Consider the following 22,155-nt stretch of genomic DNA (forward strand, 5'->3'; position numbering starts at 1 on the left):
CAAGGGCTGAGAGCCCAGCCCCAATCCTCCGGGGACCAGGAAGCCCAGCTCCCTCCCTCCCCACAACCTAGGTAAGTCAGAGTAACCTGCACGCCGCCTAACACCGGGTGACCAACATTCATTTCAGTTATTGAACCTGCAGTATCCTTTTGTTCTTGAGGGTTAACTCCCATATCGACAAGGGACCGGGAAGCAGGGTTGTCTTCCTGCCGGTTAATCGTCCCGGCCATTCCCTTAACCCGAGGTACTGTGTCGCGCTGCGCCGGGCCACGAAGGCTGTGTGGGGCCGGGGGGGGACGGGGGGCGCAGCGGCCCCAGGCCCGCCTCCGCCTGCGCGCGCGTCCGCGCCACACTGAACGAAGTGCACATAAGGTCCCACTGGGCCGTTTTAAGGAGGTGCCCGTGTTTGCGCGCATAGCAATCCCGGAATGCCAAAGCCGTTACTGACACCAAGGCGGCGTGAGCCCACACAGTGCGCACGCGCGTCTCCCTCGCCCAGTGCGCACGCGCGCCACACCCCCCGGCGGGCCCCGCAGACGCGGCGAATCGAGCGTCGAGCGGGCCGGTGGGCGGCGGAGAGTGCCGAGCGCCCTCGCCCTCAACGGTCGGCGCGCCACCCCCCGCCCCCAAGGCCGATCCGAGGCGTGGCCAGGCGCGGGGAGCGGCTCTACGGGGACTTCAAGAAACGCTGAGTACGTTTGGGGTGCCGGGGACTACAGCCCAGCCGGGAGCCGGACAGTCAGTGCGGGACGCGCGTGAGCGGCCTGCGGAGGAACTGGGGCCGGGGGCGGCCGGGTCCTGCGCGACCCCGCGGCGGGGCCGAGGGCAGGTGCGCGCCGGGAGAGGGGCCTGCCGTAAGACGCAGCCTGGATTTGAGAAGGGAACGCCCGGGGCAGCTGTGCCCGGCGAGAAAGGGGCGGCGCCCAGGGGCAGGTGAAACCTTTGGGAAGGATAGCGGCCCGGGACAAGTGCAGCCTGTGAGAGAAAGGCAGTGCCTCCCAGGGCAGATCACATCTTTGGAGAGAAGAGGGGTGCTCAGGTCAGATGAAGCTGCAGGGAGAAACATCCAGGACAGATGTAGCCGTAAGGATGGAAACGCACCGCTAGAGACCAGATGCAGAAACAGGTGCGAGAAACAGGGTGCCGGAGGCAGATAAGAGAAGTGGAGCCCAAGGGAGGATGAAGCCTCGGGAAGGAAACAGGGTGCCGGTTGCACATGCGCCCTCAGGGTGAGAAAGGGGACGCCCAGGGGATGGTGCTGTCACAAGGCGGGAAGGGAGGGAGGCTCTGAGGCTCAGGGGATGGAGGTCACCTGGCTGTAAGCTGTTCACACTGCCCAGATGAGGTGAGGCAGGGAGGCAGCCTCATTCATTGACAGGAAGTGCCCAGCAGGTGTTGGTGGAGCGAATGAATATTCAGTTCTGAATCCCCACCTTGGTTGACTGCTGGTACCCACCTGACTTTCTCAGCGACCCCACACCGTGGTCCTCCCTGGTGCATCCAGGGTCCTGTTCAGTCTCTTGTGAGTCTTCAGGGTGCCTGCCACAGGTGTTCTGATGACAATTTCTTGCTTTTTTTCCAGAGCATCCTCCCACGCCTGCTTTTTTGGAAGATGGGATTTCTGCAGCGCCCTGTGGTGGTGACAGCTGACATCAACTTGAATGTCGTGGCTCTGACTGCGGTCGGGTTACTGAGCCGGCTGTGGCAACTTGCCTATCCACGGGCTGTGGTGTAAGCCAAACAATTCCATTCAGGGTGAATTGGAAGGAACTGTAATTTGTTCAGTGCACTGGTGACAGGAAGTGCCTTTTTAAACAGCATAAATGGGAGAGTAAAATTGTGGTCTTCCCGGTGATGGGTGTTTTTGGCAGTTAGTGGAGAGATTACCTTGCCCCAGGACAGCCCCTGCAGAGGCCACCGATTCGGTCTTGCCCCATAGGTCTATAGTGGGTGCAGTAGTCTTGGGTGACCACTGACATTCTGGAGAGTGGAGGGTGGAAGATTGAGGAATTTGGAAGTGAGTCCTCACTGACCTGAGAGTGTCATAGTGGGAAATGATTGCCATTATTATTAAAGGGTTGTTGATTATGTGAGTAATACATGTGTTCTTTTTCATTTAACTTTTTATGATGGAAAATGTCAAACATATACAAAAGTGGGGAGAACTGTATATTCATCACCCAGCTTCAACAGTTCCCAGCTCATAGCCAACCCCTTCTCTGCGGTGGATTTTTTTGAGGCACATCAGAGACTTTATGTTTCACTCATCAACAATTCAGTATCTGTCTCTAAAAGAGCAGGATTTTCACAAACCATGTGACCACAGAAACATCATCACACGTGAGAAACCAACAGCAGTTCCTCCATGTCATCCCATGTCCCTGATTATCTTTTATACCTGCGACTGTTCTGTCAGGTCACCAGGTCTGACTCCAACTCTTGGCTGCAGACACAGTGGACAGGGGGCTAAGCCTTGAGTTGGGGACACCATATGGTTGGGGTAAAGATCCAACCTTTGCAGGTCACTGTCCAGAGTCATTTGGACACAGGTGTACGTTTATCCTCGTGCTGTTTGTTGACAGTTAAGATTTCTAGTTGACTGTGACGTGGGTTTGCTTTTCAGTTTTGATGAAGTGTATTATGGGCAGTACATCTCTTTTTACATGAAGCGGATCTTCTTCTTGGACAGCAGTGGACCGCCGTTTGGCCACATGCTGCTGGCCTTGGGAGGTAGGATTCATTAGTAAGAGAGGTGGGCCTTGAACACTTATAAATGAAATTTCTCTAGGGCAGAAGTGGTGTCTCATTCTCTGGTTATCATTGTTTCCTTGTTGCCTGCCACAGTTTGGTATTTCAGAAATATTTACCAAACAGGATAGTTATTGGTTAATCTTCTGTTTTAGGTTATATAGGAGGATTCGATGGTAACTTTTTGTGGAACAGAATTGGAGCAGGTAAAATATTTTCATTTCCCTTATTAATTTACATAAATTAGAATGGAGAAGTAGGAAGGTTAAGTAATAAAGTTTCACAACTATGGTGTACCATTCTTTTTTTCTTTTTATGGAGATACTGGGGACTGAACCCAGGACCTCGTGCATGCTAAGCACGCACTCCACCACTGAGCCACTGAGCATGCCCTCCCCTGACAATTGGTTTATTAATCTGAATCCAGGGTATGATAAATTGTTTCAATACAAAATCTGGTAAATATCTTAGTGTTTAGTTACGGTAAGTATTTTATCCCTGGTTTTTGATCCACGAAGCACACTCTCTGTACATGTCATCTGACTGCATTTATCTTTCGTGCGTATAAATTTTGTGTTGCTAGTGTTTTTGGAGATAGACAGGGTAAACTTACACATAAGCGTTAACTCCTTTCAGAGTCCTCGGCATCATTCCTGTACTTACTGAGAACTGGTCCTTGACCACATGAAGCTCCTTGGAAAGCCTTGCCCGTGGCCCATACATCCCGCTCCCGATGTGGTCTCCTGTCTTGCAAACTTGCGATTTAGTCTGTGACCCTGATGCTCTGTATGAAGAGGCATGGGCAGCAGATGCAGGCAGCGTGTGCCCGGTCGCTCAGCCCTGCTGTGCTTGCTTTTCCAGAATACAGCAGCAACGTGCCCGTGTGGTGTCTGCGCCTGCTGCCGGCCCTCGCAGGGGCCCTGTCAGTCCCCATGGCTTACCAGATCGTGTGGGAGCTGGGCTTCTCTCCCTGTGCCGCCATGGGGGCCGCTCTGCTGGTGCTGATCGGTAAGACCTGGGCCTCCGCCCCCTGTGGTGTGTGTTTGGGGGGGGGTCCCCTCACGCTGGCCTTTGTCCTGTGTCAGTGTGCCGGGTGGCGGCGGGGGGAGGCTCATGGCTTTGGAAGATGGACCCCCTGCAGCGACTTCCACTCACAAGACAGCAGAAAGCACATCTGATTTGTCCAGGTTGGACTCGGAGTCACCCCAGTCCCAGGTGGTGGGATCTTGGGGCTGTGTGTGCAGACTGCAACATTAGGAGGTGCAGGCGAGGGTGGCGGGCTGCCCAAGCACCGCTCCTACATCCACAATGAGCATCTCCCGCTCCGACCACATCTGTCCTCAAATGAGAAGCTGACCAGCGGGGATGTGGGCGGACTCAGCAGTTAGTGGACATTCCTCAGAAAGGACCTCTCAGCCCAGGTCTCCGAACACATGAAATTAAATGAGATGAAAATAAAAAGAATTCATGTCTGTTGAGCGCCGACCCTAACTGGAGCCCCATGCCCAGAGAATGTGAGACCGTCCAGGTGGCCCTGCAGAGTGGGAATGTCTCCTGCAGATGAGGAAAATGAAGGCTCAGAAAGGTTCAGGGACATCCCCAAAGTCCTACAGGCGTGATTCACGCCCCAGAATTGGCCTTCGTGCTTCAGAGCCTGCATGTCCCCTCCCAGCCACCCCGGGTCTGAAATTCCCGCCTTCATGTTTGGCGATGATTGGTGTGTGTCCCTGTCTGGGGCCGACACGCGCCGTCTTTCTGACAGAGAACGCTCTAGTCACTCAGTCACGGCTGATGCTTTTGGAGTCAGTGCTGATATTTTTTGATCTATTGGCCGTGCTGTCTTACCTGAAGTTCTTCAACTCCCAGAAACACAGGTACGGAAGACGGGGCGTGTCCTCCCCAGCTGGTAAGAAAGAGGGGTCTCGGTGGGTTGTTGGCCTGAGAAGGTCTGGTCCCTTTCCATTTGGGGGAGCTGCTCCCCATTTCTTGGGCACCTTGATTGGCTCTTGGCTTGTGACTAAAAATAATTCTTATTTTTCTATAACTTTAAGTGGAAAAAAACGTTCTGGCCAAAAAGGAAAATTCTCTCAGGACTGATGGCTCTTTTGGGAGATGTGGAATCATTTTCTTGTCCCTGAAGCTTGGCACAGCCAGCAGACCCTGAGATCTCCGAGGGGGGAGCCTTCTTCGGCCTTCAGGAAACAGTCTGAGTTCCCAGCTCACTGCTCTGCTTTGCCCCAGGCCCTTCTCCCTGAGCTGGTGGTTTTGGCTGACGCTGACGGGCATGGCCTGCTCCTGTGCAGTTGGGTGAGTTTGATCCTCCGGCGGGCGGGCCAGTGTCCGCGTCCCCTCGGGCTGTCTCATCTCAGCTTTCTCTCCTCAGCGTCAAATACGTGGGTGTGTTCACCTACCTGCTCGTGCTCGGAGTTGCCGCCGTCCACGCCTGGCACCTGATAGGAGACCAGACACTGTCAAACGTAGGTGCTGACGTCCAGTGCTTGGGGAGGCTGGCCCGCAGGGGTGCAGGGAGCGCCTGGTGCCAGGGCCTCGGAGGAGGACCGGCCGGGGCCAGCCTCCCGGTCTGCGTCTGTAGGGAGCTCGGAGCTTCGGCAGCCGGTGCTCCCTGAGTGGCGGGGTCTGTGGTCCGGGGTGGGCCCGCCGTCCCCTGAGCAGCAGGGCTAGGGGGCAGTGACTCCTCCTCCCTGGTCTGGCAGGTCTGTGTGCTCTGTCACCTGCTGGCCCGAGCTGTGGCTCTGCTGGTCATCCCAGCCGCCACGTACCTGCTGTTCTTCTACGTCCACCTGGCCCTGCTCTGCCGTTCTGGGCCTCATGACCAAATCATGTCCAGTGCTTTCCAGGCGAGCTTGGAGGTAAAAGCGGGACCCCTGGCAACCTGAGAAGGAAGGCAACACTAGACCTGAAGTTTTCTTACACAAATAGCACCAAGCGAGCAGTAGAGAAAAGTCAGGTCAAGAAGTGAGGTGTCTGCTTCACTGTTTCTAAGCTAGTTCTGAACCTGCTGGCGGTGTGGGGAGGGGACGGGGTCTGCGCTCTGCAGCAGGGGTGCTGGGAGCTGGGCCATCCTGCTGTGTCTGTGCAGGTGCTGGGTGCACCGGGCAAACACGGCTCCACGTTCACTCAGACTGACTTTGCAAAAACAATAAACTGCTCCCGTGGAGGTGAGCAGGAATGCAGGCTCTGAGGTCAGACAGGCCTGCTCTTAAGTGCCGGCCCGGCCAACAGCCAGTTCTGTGTGTTCCGGCAAATCTCTTAACTCACCTAAGTCCCAGTTTTTGCATCTCTTGGACGAATGTAATTGCCTTTATCCCAGGGTGCTTGTAAGAAGTAAATGAGGACGAGCGGGGAGGGATGAGGTGAGTGTCTGGCAGAGGGCAGCCTGCAGTCAGTGGTGCCACAGCGCAACAGGACAGGATGGCCGCATTCTCTCTCGCTCTCTCTTGCCCTTGCTCTCTCACTCACTGGCCACTCTGCTTCTGTCTCAGGGGGGCCTGGCGCGCATCACACAAGGCCAGCCACTGGAGGTGGCCTATGGCTCCCAGGTCACTCTGAAGAACGCCTTTGGCAAACCCGTGCCCTGCTGGCTTCATTCCCACCAGAGCACCTACCCCGTGATGTAAGGAAAGTGACGTTTGTCGTTTGAAGAGTATAAAGTGTCTTATTTTCTCACATTTGTTGCTGTTGCCCGCTTTCACTTGATGTGAACGAGTTTGTGAGACAAAAAGAAATCGAGCTCTTAGACCCCAGTTCTCGATGAGTCTTGTGGCTTCTGCGTGGAGAGCCACCGAGGGCCTGCGGGGCAGGACGACCAGACACCTGGCCGGGGGGCGCCCAGAGGGACCTGGGGAGTCAGGGCCCCTTGGCCCCACCTACAGGCGCATCCTCTTCATGCAGCTATGAGAGCGGCCGAGGCAGCTCCCACCAGCAGCAGGTGACCTGTTACCCCTTCAAGGACGTCAATAACTGGTGGATTATAAAGGACCCCAGGAGGTAAGTGCAGGTCCTGGACGCCCCTGCCTTAGTCCCAGGCCTCTCTGTCCACGCACCCCCTCCCCCCTTGAAGCTTTGGGGCCTGCTGTGCTGAGAAGCCTGCGGTCAGAGACTTAGCCCAGCATTTCATCCCAGGTATTCACAGGCATGTCCCAAACTCTCCTCCTCCTGTGTCCGTCTGCCTCCACTCCCCCTCACCCTCTCCCCTCCCCTCCATGCACAAGGGAGAATCCCCTCTCCAAAGGCTTTCTCTCACTGGGCCTCCGTGACCCCCCACCTCCAGCCCATCAGCCAGTCTTGTTGATTCTGCCTCCAGCTGATCCCCGAGATCTTGAACTCTCCAGTCTCCACTGCCCCCCCACCGCAGTCTGCATGCATCCATGCATACCTTCCCCCTACCCCCCAACGCTGCAGCACCTGTAGCCCCAAGGTGTCAGGTCACTCTCCTGCTCAGCGCCTTCCTGAGAGCTGGGCTTCCGTGGCTCGTGGCTCTTAGAATGAATCCGGCCCCTCAGGGTGGCCTGCAGGGCCGCTCCACCAGCTCCAGCCTCCCTCGCCCTGCTCCTGCTCCCACACATGGCACTCGCCCTGCCTCTGCGTTTCTGGAGCCAGGGGGCCTCCTGCCTCGGCTCTGCACGCGCTGTCCCCGCAGCCGGGCAAGGTCGCACTGGCAGACTCCCTCTGACTTAGCGCTGCGGGTCACCTCCTCTGGGAGGCTATCTCAGCCGCCCTCCAGGGCTCGAGGTCCCCTATCTGTCACTGTCCCATAGGCTGCCCTGTGTCCGCTCCCTGCTTCCCGCTTAGTGCAGTAACTGGAAGGCAGTGGCCACATCTGGCCTTAGCCAGATACTCAGCACCCAGCCCAGCATCAGGGCCTGATGGGCCCTTCGTCCTCTTTCTCTGAGTGAATACGGACCAAAGTCTGCCTGTTAGAAGGGTCTGGGGGCAGGCATGGGTGTTCTTAGCAAGTATAGCGCAGCCACAGCGAGACGATGGCGAGCAGGGCCACGCTGGGAGGCCTGGAAAGTGACCTGAGGTTTCAGGAAAGAGTTTTTAAATATAGTGTACGGGCTGTGTTTTCCCACGCACTCACCTCGAACAAGGTGCACACTGACGGGGCAGCTGTGGAATCCCAAATTGCCTAAGCAAGGACAGGGCCCTGACACCAGCACTTTCTCCCCAGGCACCAGCTGGTGGTGAACAATCCTCCAAGGCCCGTGCGGCACGGCGACATCGTGCAGCTGGTGCACGGCATGACCACCCGCTTCCTCAACACGTGAGTCCAGAGCAGCACGTGCCCACTGCCGCTGCCTTGCTGTGCACTGGATGTTGTGGGCGTGCCCAGTGATGGCCGTGGCTGGGAGGGAGGGGGCGGGAGGGGAGCCTTTGTGATCGGAGCCGGGACGCAGCCAAGGGGCTCGAGTGACGGGAGAGTCCTGCCCAGAACACAGTGCAGGCACCCTTGCAGATGTGGGCCCCACTGAAGCAGAAGGGAGTTCAAGAAGGATCTAAACTGGGGGATGGAGTCAGGACCCTCCCTGCCTTGACCCCTGAGTGGCCGCCTTTGTCCCGCTTCCACCCGGCCTCCCAGGTCATCCCATGGGGTCTTCATGACCCACATCCAAGCCTCAGTCCCGGCCTCCCTGCTGAACGCCTGGGCTCTCTGCCTTGGGTCGGTGGCGGCTCAGCCGTCATCCTCTCCCTGTTCATTCCTAGTCACTGCATCGGAAGATCCACTCCCCTCTCTCCTCACCCACCCCCGCACCCAGCCCCTTCACTCGTCCTTGGGAGCCACCCCGACCTGTGCCTCCCTCCCGTTCCTGCGCAGCAGCCACTGCCGTCTTTGCAAAACACACATCCTACTGGCATCGCTTCTCTGCTGAGGTCCCTCCAGTGACTTCCAGTGCGACTGTCACACTCAGAACAACCCCCACCTCTCCCCTGGCTGCAGGCCCCTGATACCCCCCACCTGGTGGCTCCCTGGGGAACATGCCAGTCACCCAACCCCCCCCCCACTATCCCCAGAATGACCAAGTGCAGCCCCCTGGGGCCTTCACATTTGTTCTGTCTGCCTGGAATGTTCTTTCACTAAGGCCCCCCCTGCCCCACAGCCCATTCACGCAGTTTATTCAGGTGTCAGCTGAAGTGTCCCCTCACCAAAAGCATTTCTTGCACAGTGTCCCCAGCCTGTTTTGAGATTATTCATAGTGCTCAGGCGGCCTGTGGTCGAGTCTTCCCTTTTCAGGGTGTGAGGGCCATCTCCCCGCTCACTGCGGGGTCCCCAGCTCCTCCAGAGGGCCCTGCGCAAAGCTTGATAAAGCGTGATTTCCCAGTGAGTGAACAAGGGGAAATGGTGTTTCTGGGCGTCTGAGGTCAACATCACAGAGGGGACCTGGTCTTCCAACAATATTCTTAGCACCCCACCCACTTCGAGTTGAGTCCTGGTGGCAGGGAGCCCCCAGCCTGCTCAGGCTGCACGCCTGGGCTTGGCTCTTCCTCTGAAAGAGGCCCATGGTCTAGATGGACGCCTGCCAGATCCCGTATCTTGTGCTTTCCCCCAGAAGTGTGATTATCGCAGGGCCTCTGCCCTTCTGTGTTTGATTCGTTGCCTAGCTCACAGTGGTGCTTCCTTGGGGAGTGGCAGTGGTGATGCTTTAAGACGCAGCTGGCTTTGTTTCCCAGAAAGCGTTTTTCCCCCTTAAAGAACCAGTGAGTGCCTTCCAGAGGAGCTGAGCTCGGGGAGGCCCCTCCGCAGCATTGTTTGGTTTTCCAGGCATGACGTGGCGGCCCCCCTGAGCCCCCACTCGCAGGAGGTCTCCTGCTACGTCGACTACAACATCTCCATGCCCGCCCAGAACCTCTGGAGACTGGTGAGTCCCCACTGGAAACGTGCACAAGCAACACAGCACGTTCCAAACCGCACCCTAGGATCAGTGAGCAGGTGTACGATGAGGTAGGGCGTTTGCACAGGGGGCAGCCTCCCCATTCTAGGGCACGCAGGACTTGGGTGGTTTTCTGGTACCAGAGGAAGGAGCTTCAGGCACAACTGGTGAACGGCCCCCGCAGGGCTCCACCTGGCTCTGCGCTGCCAGGAGAGGTTTCCCTCCACTGTTTTTAGCCTCCAGACCAGCTCACTGAACACACGTGGTTGGGGCTCTGGCCACCTTCCCTCAGCCAGGAGCCTCTTTCGTCAGCACTTGCCCGATGTGAACAAGGATTCCTAGGGGAATGGCTGCTGGGCGCTCCATGGCAGGACACCAGCACCCCCGTTCCTGGTCCCTGGGCCTGGGGGCGCCTTCCTCTGAATGCGACCCTCACTCTTCAGGGCCACACGCAGTGCCCGGGGCAGGGCAGTGGGAGGGAAGTGTTCTGTTCCTGGATTGTTGGACCCTTTGAAGTCGAGGACCTGAGTGCGAAACACAGTAGTGGTGTGGCGATCGCCTGGGGCCTGCCTCCGAGAGAGCCAGATGCCCTGCAGTGCTTACCGGTGCGGCAGCAGGGGCCGCGGAGGCCGCCTTCAGTCTCTGTGCAGAGCAGGGCCTGGGCTCTGTGCCGCAGACGCTCCATGTCCCTCCCCGACGTGAGTTGTTGCCCCCGTCCCTTGTCCCCAGGATTCTCCTGAAGGTCCTGCCTGCTCCCCTCACTGCCGCTGCCGAGGCCGTGGTTGACCCTTTTCCTTCTCCCCCGCCCCGGCTGGTGGCACATCAGCCCTACACGCCCACATTCCCAGGAAGAGAAGTGCAGGGAACCCGCGGGGAGGACGGCTGACCGGGGGCTGTGTTCCAGGCCAGCCCTCCTGTCCTGCTCCCGCTTAGCCCTCGGGTTCTGGCTCGTCAGCAGCTGCCTGACCTCTGGGGCCGTCGCCAGTCTCCAGTAAGTTCCAAATGACAGTGCCAAGCTCTTCAGATGCTGTTTTTTATTATCTAAAGTCAGGAGCCCCCTCTAAGGGCGTCTTTTCAGGGACAGGCTCCAACTTCCTTTGCCCCATCTTTGTGTTTGGTCCGAGCTCTGAGCCCTCGCACTGACCAGGAATCACAGAAGCACGAGGAGAAGCATCGTCTTTAAGTGCCCGCTGAAAAGGCTGCCCCGGGCAGCGTCTGGAGGCGGGCGGTGCCCCCGCCCTGACCCCCACCAGCACCTTGCACAGGTCTCAGGAAGAGGGTTGACAGCGCTGTCCAGGATCAGCCGTCAGTCTCCCTGGGGGATGGCCCCCTCATACCAGACCTAGTCAGCCTCACTGTTGGGTGACTGGTCTTCATTTTACACTTACGGAAACTTGACAAAGAATGAACTAATGGACAGGATCTGCTCTTACAGGACATTGTGAATCGGGAGTCGGACGCAGAGGTCTGGAAGACCATCCTGTCCGAGGTCCGCTTCGTGCATGTAAACACCTCGGCCATCCTGAAGGTAACCAGGCACTTCCTCTTGGCTTGGCCGCTCTCAGCCATGGGGGAAGACCCTTCAAGCTCTCTCGGCTCCTGCCCGGCGGGTTTGGGCGAAGTCTTTACTGTGTTTACACTGAAGGTGGGAGGGGCGTCTCTGTAACTTCTCAGAACTGAACCCTCACGTGAAGATCCCCACTGGAGAGCCAGCTGCTCTTGTTGGCTGCTGAACAGTGACCAGGGTGGGGTCCCCCCGGCTGAGCTGAGCCGGGGACTCAGGCACTCCCGTCACACCCTCCCCTCCCCCACTTTGCTAGCTGAGCGGGGCGCACCTCCCGGATTGGGGCTTTCGGCAGCTGGAGGTGGTCGGGGAGAAGCTGTCCCGGGGCTACCACGAGAGCACCGTGTGGAACGTGGAGGAACATCGCTACGGCAAGAGTGAGTCCCCCAGCCACCTGCGCCCCCGAGACCCCGCGCTGAGTCCCTGGTGGGAAGGGAACACGGGCGCTGAGCTCTGCTCCAAACCCTCTCCCTCCCCGTGCAAGCTGAAGCCGTAAAGCACCAGGGAGAGGGCCTGGGGTCACTGGAAGGCAGTACCACTGAGCTTTCTTGCCCAAAAGATCCTCAGCAGAAAGGGGGAAATTGTGCACGACAGGGAAAACCACATGGAGCGATGTGGTTGGAAGGAGCCCTGGCGGGTTGTTTGAAAAGCAGCGATGTCAGCGTCTGACTGAGCTGACATTTCCTGCGGGGGCTTCTGACCTGCTTCTACTCTGGTCTTTTGGGTCCTGGTGTGTCCGTCAGGCCAGGAGCAGAAGGAGCGGGAGTTGGAGCTGCACTCACCGACGGAGAGCGACATCAGCAGGAACCTGAGCTTCATGGCCAGATTCTCGGAGCTGCAGGTGACAGGCGGGCAGAGGGGGTGTGACTTTGTCCCCCGGGTCTGCAGAGTACAGTGTGATCTGTAGGACACTTACTGCCCAGCGTCAGTCTTTACACTGGGACCTGGCTGGGCAGCCAGGGAGCGTTTCCCTCTGTCCACTGCGACACACACGGCACTGTCGGTCCCCTGCCTCGGGGCTTTGTCGGCAGGAACAGTCAGGGACCGAGGAGACTGCAGCATCATGGCATTGCCACACAGGTCAGGTCACAGTGGGCCACAGTCAACATGACAGAGCTCTAGAGGACTGGGAACCAGACACTCAGGGTCCCGAATCTAAAGTTGCCCTTAGCACCCAGTCCCATCGCTTAATCAACAGGCGGGCGGTGGGAGCCCTAGGGTAGGCGCCTCCTGGGGCCACTGCGGGGTTAGAATTCAGGTCTCCTGGCCCGTTGCACTGCCTCCGCTGCGTGATCTAAATGAACTTGAAGTTGGACGCCCACGTGAGAGGGGCAGCAGTTTAGCCCGACGCCTGGCAGATCCCTGAGCGAGGGAGGCAGCTGGCTGTCCCTGTGACTCCGGGAGACCTCTGCTTTATTGCAGTGGAGAATGCTGACAGTGAGAAGTGATGACTCAGAACACAAGTACAGCTCTACGCCGCTGGACTGGGTCATGCTGGACACCAACATCGCTTACTGGCTGCACCCCAGGACCAGTGTAAGTGGAGCATTTGCGTGGGCAGAGTTGCCCTGTGCCTGAGAATCCTCTGCTGCTGAAAGTAGCCATTGCTCCTGACCAAGGCCCAGCTTTCTCTTGTTCTTCTCTGACAAATGCCTAGGACCTGCTTTTCTCTAAGTGCTTTGGCAGCACAGGGCCAAAGCTCCTGTGAGATGCCAGGGAGTCGGGTCCTAGCGTGTCTGCAGGTTGAGGGAAACCAGGCGTCACTGCTGGGGTGGGAGTGCATGGTTCCCATCTTTGGCAAACATGGTTTTAAATAGCCCCGCTTGATTTCCTGCATAGCACCTGGCATCCGAGCCAGCCAGTGCTGTTTACCTACATCCTCTCTCTCCACCTGGGAGCACCGTCGCAGCATGCAGGCAGTGCCCAGTAATCACTGACTGACGGGTGTCTGCTGGAGATGCTCGCCTTTCTCCACAAGCCGGGGAGCGCTCACTCGCTGAGAAGCAGGGTCTGAGATGAGAGCTTCCCCGGAACCCTGCAGCCCTACCTCCCCTCTGTGAGCAGCTCTGTTGTCGGAAAGGAATCCCGTCCACTCCCAGTTCTCAGCTGCAGCTTACAAAACTGAGACCCTTCGCCCTTCGGTAGACAGGGTCTCGCCGGGCACAGGCACGTCCATCCTGGCAGCAAGGGCGGAGGGTGCGGAGGGCGCCGGGGCTGCAGCGTCTTGGCTGCGGTGACCGAGTCTCCGTGTGCGCCGCAGGCCCAGATCCACCTGCTCGGGAACATCGTGATCTGGGCTTCGGCCAGCCTCGCCACCATGGTGTACGCCCTGCTCTTCCTCTGGTACCTGCTCAGACGCCGAAGGAAAGTCTACGACCTCCCTGAGGGTTCGTGCAGCTGCCCACGAGGGCCGCCCTCACGCCCCCTCCCCCTGGTTCTGATGGGAGCTCCCTGTGCTTCAAGGATCAACCCAGCTGCACCCGGAGGCAGTGCCTTGAGGAGGCCTCTTTGTTCCTGCCTCAAGGGAACTTAAGTTATTTCTCTCCCTGGAGACAGAGTGTTGCAATCCAGTTCTCACGTGGCCTTCCAGGCTTCCCCAGGGAAGAGCAGGTCAAGAACTTGCTCCCTGACCCCAGGATGCCCTGGAAGTGGCTGATCGGACAGACCAGCCAGTGGGCACTTAGGGGTGGTTGAGTGGCCATTTGCAAGGACAGAAGCCCCCTTAAAACCATCCTGAAACACAGAAGGAGCAAACACCCAGGGCAGGGCTGGCCCCAAAGGCGCCTTCTCCGGGCTCAGCTCTGAGCTGGCCTACTCTCTCCACTGACTCCTGGCTCCCCTGGGTGTATGCACAGATCCAGCCCCTCCACTGCTCCCCAAAGAGTCAGACCGAACTTAGGATTCCCGGGTGAGCTGAGACCAGGGGGGATCGAGAATAAGCGGGGCCTGGCCCCAGGGGGGCGGGGATCTCTCAGGAAGGGATGGTAGGACCAGCGGGAAGTTACAGTACGTTCTTAGGACACAGTCTGTTCCTCCTCCAGAGACGGTGGGAAGGGCTTGGAAGGGAGATGGAAGCCGGGAGCTGGTGTGTCCCCTCCAGACAAGGAAGCCAGCCTGCTGGCCTGCAGAAAGTACGCCGGCCTAAGATGACTTCTCCTCCCAGATTCCTGGCTGCGCTGGGTGCTGGCTGGGGCGCTGTGTGCCGGGGGCTGGGCCGTGAACTACCTCCCCTTCTTCCTGATGGAGAAGACGCTCTTCCTCTACCACTACCTGCCCGCGCTCACCTTCCAGATCCTGCTGCTCCCCGTGGTCTTCGAGCACATCAGCAACCACCTGTGCAGGTACAGGGCCTCGCACCTTGGAGGCCAGGGGCCGGGGGTCATGAATGGCAGCTTCAGTGTGACGTGGACTGGGTTAGGTCACGAAAGAGGCACAAGGCACTGAGGGGGCTCAGAGGATGAAGCTGAGGCTGGAGGGAGACGATGGGAAAATGGGGAAGGACCTTTAGGCCTGGAGCAAAGGAAAGGAAAGGAAACCGTGTGGTGTGGCCTGGAGCAGCCAGTGGCTACTGGCTGGATTGCAAGGTGCGAGGTAGAAAGAAACCAGGAAGCTCTGTGAACCGGAGCGAGTTCTGGAGGTCAGAGCAGAAGGCGCGTCCTCTCTTCTTTTGGTAGCCAGGAGCCTCAGAGTATCTCGGGGACTGTGCTGTGACTGCGCCGGGCTTGGGGACAGCACGCCAGCATTAGGGGTTAGATGGAGCAGAAGCTGTGGAGATTCTGGAAGCACAGGGGCGAGGAGGGCGGGGCTCAGTGCATCGTGCAGGGTGTGATAAGGGCTGACAGTGAGGTGGGGGGGCAGGAGGAACAGAAAGACTGGGGTGGGTGACCACGTGAGCGAGTGATGTGGAGAGGGTGTTGCGGGGATGAGCCAGCCTCCCCAGGCCCGCGCTCCGCTCTGGTGCCTGCAGGTCCCAGCTCCAGAGGAGTCTCTTTGGCGCGCTGGTTGTGGCCTGGTTCGCCTCCGCCTGTCATGTGTCGAACACGCTGCGTCCCCTAACCTATGGGGACAGGTCACTCTCACCCAGTGAACTCAAGGCCCTCCGTTGGAAAGACAGCTGGGACATCTTGATCCGAAAATACTAGCAGTTCAAGAGCACGGTGAACGGCAGGGCCGGGGTCGGGCCAAGGCAGAAGCTTCTTTAAGGAGCGTGTGTTTCTGACCAGCAGAGTGGCTCTCGGTGTGGTGGGGACTCTGGCTCAAGGACTCCTTTCTGGTTTTGTCCCTGAAACAGTCCCCTGACTACCACATCATTTTGAGCAAAGTCTACTTTTCCGAGGCCACAAAGAACATGCTCTCCCTCCACTGACTCCTAAGAGCCCCCTGAACTGAGTGTGGAATGGCCAGCGTAGGACTCGGGGATGGCGGAGAAGAGGCAGGAAGAGAGCGAGTTAGGTCAATCCAGACAGGGCCCCGGTCCTGCTGACAGAGGCCAGTGATGGGGTTTGGCTGACGGGCCTGGCCCTGCTCACCCAGAGCCCCTGTCCCCAGCCAGGCCTTGAGGAATCACCCTAACGCTTCAGTGCCAGAGAAGCTACTGGGGTGACAGCCCTGGCGAGGTGGTCATGGGACACTGGGTGTGACTCCTGTCACTGACTCTTAGAACTCCCTGCCCTGAGATTCTGCTGAGAGGTGTGTGAGAGAGTAGCGCCTTTAACCGCCAAGGTTTATCATCTGTACACCTCCTTGTCCTGAATTCACCTTTTTTTATGTAATTAAAAAGGGACAAACTGGCATTCATATTTGGTGTTATTTATTGATTCTCTCTCCAAGAGCACAATAAGCTTGACAAACCTGTCACATGGTCATCAGAAACCGGCCACCGAGTCCAGCCACGCTCGATGGACGTCATCTTGAGTGAATACAGTTAGTACTTGAGAGCTGGTGGTGATGGGAGAGGATCAGTTTTACAGAAACAGCTGCCACGTGGGAGGGAGGACAACCAGGACAAGACCACGAGCGTCTGTGAGGCGTGGACGCGGGGTGAGCACGGGGACAGGCTGCCTCTGGGCAGCAGCATCTGTTCGTGCCCCTTCGGTCCACACACACCTCGGCTGGGGGTGGTGTCCCCTGGACTTGGCCGTGGGTGACACCGGGGAAGGCCTGTCCAGACAGCAGCCGGGCTCAGGGGCCCCGAGCAGGACTGTGAGGGCACTGCGCCTGCTAGAAGGCGGGCCCCCACCAGGCAGGCTCAGGGCTGGGTGAGCCGGGCACTCCCCGCGTTGTGTGTTTGATGCTGGTTAAGGAAACGCTTGCTCCCCAGGGCTCGCTCCTGGCTCTGCCTTCGGAGCGCAAGCCAGGAGGAAGGAAGCCCCTCTCTGGCTCCTTGAGTTCCAGATCCGTACGTACCGGGTTCACAACCCACTGGTGGGTCATGAGACTGGGCTGAGAGGTCACCATGAGCAAGGGGTTAGGAAGCGTACTGCAGCAGAAAACGTGGTGTGTAATGCAAAAAGGCCTGCAGCCTTCTGCTTCAGTTACGTGTGTGTGAAACAGACCAGTCTTCCTCACTGTGTCCTTACTGTCACGGTCACAGCATCCAGGCTGTTTCCTCAACGTCCCCCCAGATAGTTACTTGCTTCCCACGTGTTGGGTGGCATGTCTCAGTAACTAGAGGCTCGGCCTCCTTAACTCGAGGAGGCAGGTGAAAACGTCAGGGTCGCCTGCAGATAGCCTGTCAAACCCAGTCTGAATGACGTGTCCAGGATTCCCGAGTTAGTGAGGGACCCCAGACCCTGACACCACCCCGTCCATACCGGCCGCTGAGAAGAAGTGGCGGTTGCGTTTTTAGTGGCAGGCGGGCATCTCTGGACCGCCGGGAGCCAAGCACCCCGCTCCTCAGTGGGGCCTGCTGCTGGACTCCAGGTGCGACCGTTTGCCCGAGGTCAGCACCCCAGGGTGGTCTCCGGGCTCGGAAAACGTCCTCTTGTAGCTGCGCCCGTTGGACCCTCCGCGGTGCCACTTGCAGATGTCGCCGTTGAGGATGTCCTGGATGTGCTGCACGATCAGGTTGATGGCCACTGCGGCAAGGACAGACAAGGGCGGGGTCAGCCGCCTCTGTTCTCCATCGCGGCCCTGAGGCCCCAGGGCACTCGGCCAGGAGGGCTGCCCACCTAGGGAACCGCTCCGCGTCCTTACTCGGGAAGCATGCGGCCCTTCTCCCCGGGGCCTCCGCAGACGGACAGGTGCGCGCCGGGGCCGAGCACAAAACCTACCCGGCTTGGTGGATGAGGGTTTCGGTACTAACGCTGGTTAAAATACTTCCTGCTAACGAGTGGCTCCCTGCAAACAGTTTTCCATGCGTCTATCTTTCCCTCCAGCTGTACTGAGGTGTAACTGACACAGCACGTTGCGTCAGTTTAAGCTGTACAGCACGTTTAATATTCTTCCAAGTGCCACTGATACGCCTCACGCAGGGACTTCTCAGGGACCGTGACAGGAGGGGCAGTGCCTGCTTCATGGCCCTGGGAGGGGTCGGGGTGGCCGGCAGGCCTGGTCCTTACCCATGTTGTCCACCCCTCGAGGGATTATCACGTCAGCATACTTCTTCGTCTGTAAGGCAAGAAAAGGAGGGTCTCGTAAGGGCCGGTCCTGAAGGTGATTTCAGCCTGCTTGGGGCCAGAGGCAGGGGAGCAGGCCCGGCCTGGCCCAGCAGGGTAGTTCTCAACCAGCTGAGAGACGGTGACCCCAGAAGTGAGGGAAAGGGGGCCAAGGCAGCCAGAGGAAACGGCCCTGCTGTCCTGGTGTCTCTGAGGCTGCTCTCTCCATGAACACCGCTGCAGAGACTGGTTCTCTGTGCTGACGGCCTGCTTCCCTGGGCCAAGTGAAGCGGGCGCCCTGCCCCTACACGGGGCCTTCCTCCGCTGGAGTCTGGGACCTTGACAAGAAGCCGGAGGAGCAAGCGGGGCAGGTGCAGCGTTCTCACCCCGGTGACAACAGGGCTGCACTGCAGGCGAGGATGTCCGCAGAGCCTGCGCCCTTCCGCCAACGCCCTCACCTGCTCCCACGCCGGTAACTCACTCCCTGCCCAGTGCTCTGCGGGGTGACCAGGGACAGACACCAGGGGGTGCAGGGCCATCTGAGGGACCCCAACCAGATGCTGCTGAGGGGGCTGCATCTGAATCAACAGAGGGAGGCGAGGCAGAAAACGGTCTGAGCCAAGAGACAGACCGCACACCACCAAGTGTCGCTGGCGTGTGGATCTGGGACAACGAGGCCCATCACAAGAGATGAGCCCCCGGGGGCAGGTGGGACCGAGTCTTGGGGCCGCCGCGTCTGCAGGCAGCGGCCACCCTCTAAAGATGTGAGCACAGGAGGGCCAGGGCTGCCTTCTACAAGGCGGCCTCTCGGGGGGCGCAGACGGTGGGCTGAGGGTGCAGAAGTGCAGCCCAGCAAAAAGCTGAGAAAGGGCTTCACTGCGGGGATGGGGGGTGGGGGGGTGGGGGGTGACCAGGTTAGCTGGACTCAGTGTGTGGCTACATGTAACGGGCTGGGGGGAGAGGGAGGCTCAGGCTGAGAATGGTCCTGCCTCCACACGGGGGCCCCCAGTCACACGTGATGTCCAAAGTTTTACCATCAGCTACCGACTTCGCCAAGTGTCTTTCTATGAATGAGAGACTACAACAGTCCAGAAACTCATTGGCCATCAGGCCATTGTCTGCTGCCCGTTCCTTTGTGCTGTATTTTTACATTTAAGAAGCAAAATATTAACAACCAAAAAAAAGCAGCAGCAAAATATTGTTAAATTTCCCTTTAAATCCCTCCATCAGTCCTATCCAGTGAGAAGTGTAAGATGGAGGAAGAGACAGGTGGCCACACACAGTGAGTCCCTCCTCTCTGCAAGCCGCTGGACCTTCCAGTGCCGGCCAAGGGCAGCCCAGAGGCACACCTGGCATGGGTGAAGTTATTAAGCACCTACTATGTGCCAGACACCATTTTGGCAGTGAACAGACAAAAACCCCTACCCTCGTGGAGCCTGCCATCCTAAGCAGGGATAGGGGAGCGCACGGTGTGCGTCAGCTGACAGGCAGGGCCCCGGGAAATGGCAGGTGTTGTGGGGGAAGGCCTGGGGCAGGGGGGATGCTGGCGGCAGGAAGACGGGGACCTGGGCTCTCTGAGGCAGCGAGGGTGGAAAGAACAGAGAACACATTCATAGCTAAGACCTGCTCCCTGTGAACTTAGCTACAATAAGCTAATTTCTCCATTTATACAGCAGACCCCATTTATACAGCACAATTCAGCTCTCAGAGAACAGGGCACTGCGGGTCCTTCTGAAAAGGGAGAGGGGAGGAGGTTCCCAAGTAAGCGAAAGGCAGTACCGGGAGGCAGAACTCCTCGAAGGCCGGCTTGACGAAGGTGGTGTACTGCGTCAGAATCTGCTCCAGATCCCGGCCACGGTGCACGTCCCGAAGAACTGCAGCCACAGGAACAAGGCGGGGGCCTTCAGACCTCGGGCCTCGCAGCTGGCCAGAATGGAGGCAGGGAGGCCCAAGTCCACCTTACCTCTTCTTGACAGCCTGACATCGGAGTCAGTGTCCACAAAGAGGCGCAGGTGGAACATGTCCCGGATCTCCTGGCTGTAGAACACCAAGATGCCCTCAAACAGGACCACGTCTGCAGGGTAGACCACTGTGGTCTCCGCTAACCTGCGAGGCGAGAGCAGGTGGGGAGCCCGCAGTCAGCTTCAGTCCCCAGGCACTGACTCTGTGGTGAGCACGGATCCCAGTGCGGGAGAAGGGTGTCCCCAGAACCAGCAGGGCGGGGCCCACTGTGGGGTCCCGGGGGGTTGTCCTCACCAGCCCCCAGCACACAGCCCTCTCCTCCCAGGAACCACTTGCTTACCTTGAGTGGGTCACAAAATCATAGGTTGGGACCTCGACAGTTTTGCCTTCCACAATGTTTTTCAGAGTCCTGTGCATCAAATCGTTATCAAAAGCATCTGCAGGGAGGGAACAAGATGAGCCCAGTGTCCTTGTGCTGGGGACAGGAGGGAACTTGCCCTGCCTTGGGGTCAGCACAGCTGGGTGCAGGTACTACCAACGACCCTAAGAAACATTTGGACGAGGAGCTGCCTCTAGTTTATGTTTGCAGGATCTAAATCCCAGGATGGATCTGTCCTTGCTGCCCTCAGGCATTGCCACTGCTCAGGTTGCTGTCCCACCCAGAAGTCAGAACACAGGGATCTCCTGATCAGCCAGCCCTGGGAGGCAGGTGGGCCAGGCGTCTGCTTCTCAGGCCACCTTCCCATGTGTCCCCTGGAAAGGAATGAAGATGGGAGCCAACCACAAAGTGGAATCTCCCAGTAGCAGCAGGCAGGGACAGGCTGGCCCTTCCGCCTGACCCACTCCATCTCCACCTGTTCTCCTGGCCCCTGATCAGACCAGGAAACAGGGCTTCAAGGCCTCTGGTTCTTGTTTACCCACTGCTGGCCTCTTGAGGCCTCTGCCCCAGGGCAGGTGGGGAACTGAAAGGCCATGGTGGTCGTGACCTGTGCAGAGGGCCACTAAAATCAGGGAGGTGAGTGGATTTCTCGACGACCACAGTTGTGGCAGAGCGGTGGTCCTGCAGGCCCTTCCGAGGTGAAGACATCCTGACTGGCTCCAATCAAAGGAGCCTGTAACTCCTGCAGCATCACCCAGGGCCCGGAGAGCTCCGGAAAGACTTCCTGGCCTAACCACACAGCCGGCTCCAGCACGGATTATTCAGGTGATTTCACGGAACCACTCAGGTTTCTCCGTATCCCTGTCCAACCCTGGACCCAGGCTCCCTGCTCTGCCCTCCTCCCACACACCCTCCCTACTCTCAGGGTCTCTACCTGGATGGTCGAAATTGTACTGTCCCTTCAAGGCCTTGGCCTTCTGTTCCGCGGTCAGGACCTTATAGAAACTGTCCTGACTGAGGATGACCAGCTTCCGCTGCCGGTGGTCTACTTCATTCTGTCCCAGCAGCTCCATGATCTTCTCACACACGGTTGACTGGGGACACAGAAACAGATCCCCGCCTGGAGACGCTCATCCCGCCGCGGGCGTTGGGGCCTGCACAGACCTGGCTTCTGGAGACGGACCCACCAGGTCCCGAGGGGCTGCCAGGTCCGTCAGGGGCAACGCGGACCTGGAAGCTACGAGAGGCCAGGCCAACGGGAGGCTTGGGGGGAGCCCCGAGGTCCAGCGCCCCACTCCCAGCCTACGCCCTGTCGGGGCCCGGTCCGTCACGCCGCAGCCCCTCGGCCCGCCCCCAGCCCGGCCTACGCCCACGCCCGGGAGGGGGCACCTCGACAGCCAGAGGCTGGGATCTCTCTCTGGACGGAGGCCAGATCGGGCGGCCCGGAATCCCAGGGGGCCGGGGGCCGGGGGTCGGGGTGACACGCAGGCCCCGCCGCCCAGCCCCTTACCTTGCCGCTCGCGGTGCCGCCGCTCACCCCGATCAGGAAGGGCCGCTGGTGAGGACGGTCCGCCTCGGGCGCGGCGGCTTCGCAGTCGCCGCCTCCAGCCGAAGCCATCTCCGGCGCCGCTCGCCCGCATCGGGTTCCTAGCTCCCGCCGCCTCCCCAAACCAGCCGGCCCTCCCGCCCCCGCGCAAAGGTCGGAGACGCCCACCGGGGCTCCACTTCCGGGAGGCGCGCGACGCGGCGGGGCGGGGCGGGGCGGGGCGGGGCGGGGCGGGGCGGCGCGCGCGCGGGGCACGACGGGAGTTGTAGTCCCAGGAGCCGAGGGCGATGCGCAGGCGTGGGACAGGCCCCGCGGCAGCTCCGCGAGGATCCCGAGGCCCTTGGACACGTTACCTCGGCGTCCGTTTTTTTGTTTTTTTTTTTTCCCTAGCTACAAAGGACAAAAGCCACTCAGAATCGCAACTGGCTGAGGAGGTGTCCAGATGCCAGGCGGCTTCCCAGCAGAGACTC

At 59.0% G+C, this 22,155-nt stretch overlaps 2 protein-coding genes across 6 annotated transcripts; one reads left to right on the plus strand and one right to left on the minus strand.

Annotated features, from left to right (window-relative positions):
- Nucleotides 1–551: 551 nt before the first annotated feature.
- On the plus strand, nt 552–15,999 carry POMT1 (protein O-mannosyltransferase 1). Of its 5 annotated transcripts, none has more exons than XM_031450734.2 (22): nt 552–692; nt 1,583–1,731; nt 2,624–2,730; nt 2,904–2,954; nt 3,610–3,756; nt 4,511–4,622; nt 4,990–5,055; nt 5,132–5,225; nt 5,463–5,618; nt 6,252–6,382; nt 6,661–6,756; nt 7,940–8,032; nt 9,530–9,626; nt 10,082–10,336; nt 10,543–10,629; nt 11,074–11,166; nt 11,459–11,579; nt 11,946–12,043; nt 12,625–12,738; nt 13,463–13,589; nt 14,366–14,543; nt 15,170–15,999. In XM_031450734.2, the coding sequence occupies exons 2-22, from the start codon at nt 1,613–1,615 to the stop codon at nt 15,342–15,344; spliced, it is 2,517 nt and encodes an 838-aa protein (XP_031306594.1). In that variant the 5' UTR covers nt 552–692; nt 1,583–1,612; the 3' UTR covers nt 15,345–15,999. The 5 variants fall into 5 exon arrangements, with proteins under 5 accessions (XP_031306594.1, XP_064346701.1, XP_031306597.1 ...); XM_031450735.2 differs by lacking the exon at nt 552–692 and adding an exon at nt 699–829; XM_064490631.1 differs by lacking the exon at nt 15,170–15,999 and having other exon boundaries at nt 14,244–14,509.
- A 961-nt stretch (nt 16,000–16,960) lies between these two features.
- Nucleotides 16,961–21,844, minus strand: UCK1 (uridine-cytidine kinase 1). The gene is made up of 7 exons (XM_031450739.2): nt 21,650–21,844; nt 21,074–21,233; nt 20,101–20,197; nt 19,762–19,904; nt 19,578–19,672; nt 17,763–17,811; nt 16,961–17,279 (listed from the first exon to the last, which is right to left on the minus strand). The coding sequence occupies exons 1-7, from the start codon at nt 21,755–21,757 to the stop codon at nt 17,098–17,100; spliced, it is 834 nt and encodes a 277-aa protein (XP_031306599.2). The 5' UTR covers nt 21,758–21,844; the 3' UTR covers nt 16,961–17,097.
- Nucleotides 21,845–22,155: the final 311 nt, after the last annotated feature.

This window comes from Camelus dromedarius, chromosome 10 (assembly GCF_036321535.1).
Source record: "Camelus dromedarius isolate mCamDro1 chromosome 10, mCamDro1.pat, whole genome shotgun sequence".
In the NCBI taxonomy this organism is placed as follows: Eukaryota; Metazoa; Chordata; class Mammalia; order Artiodactyla; family Camelidae; genus Camelus; species Camelus dromedarius.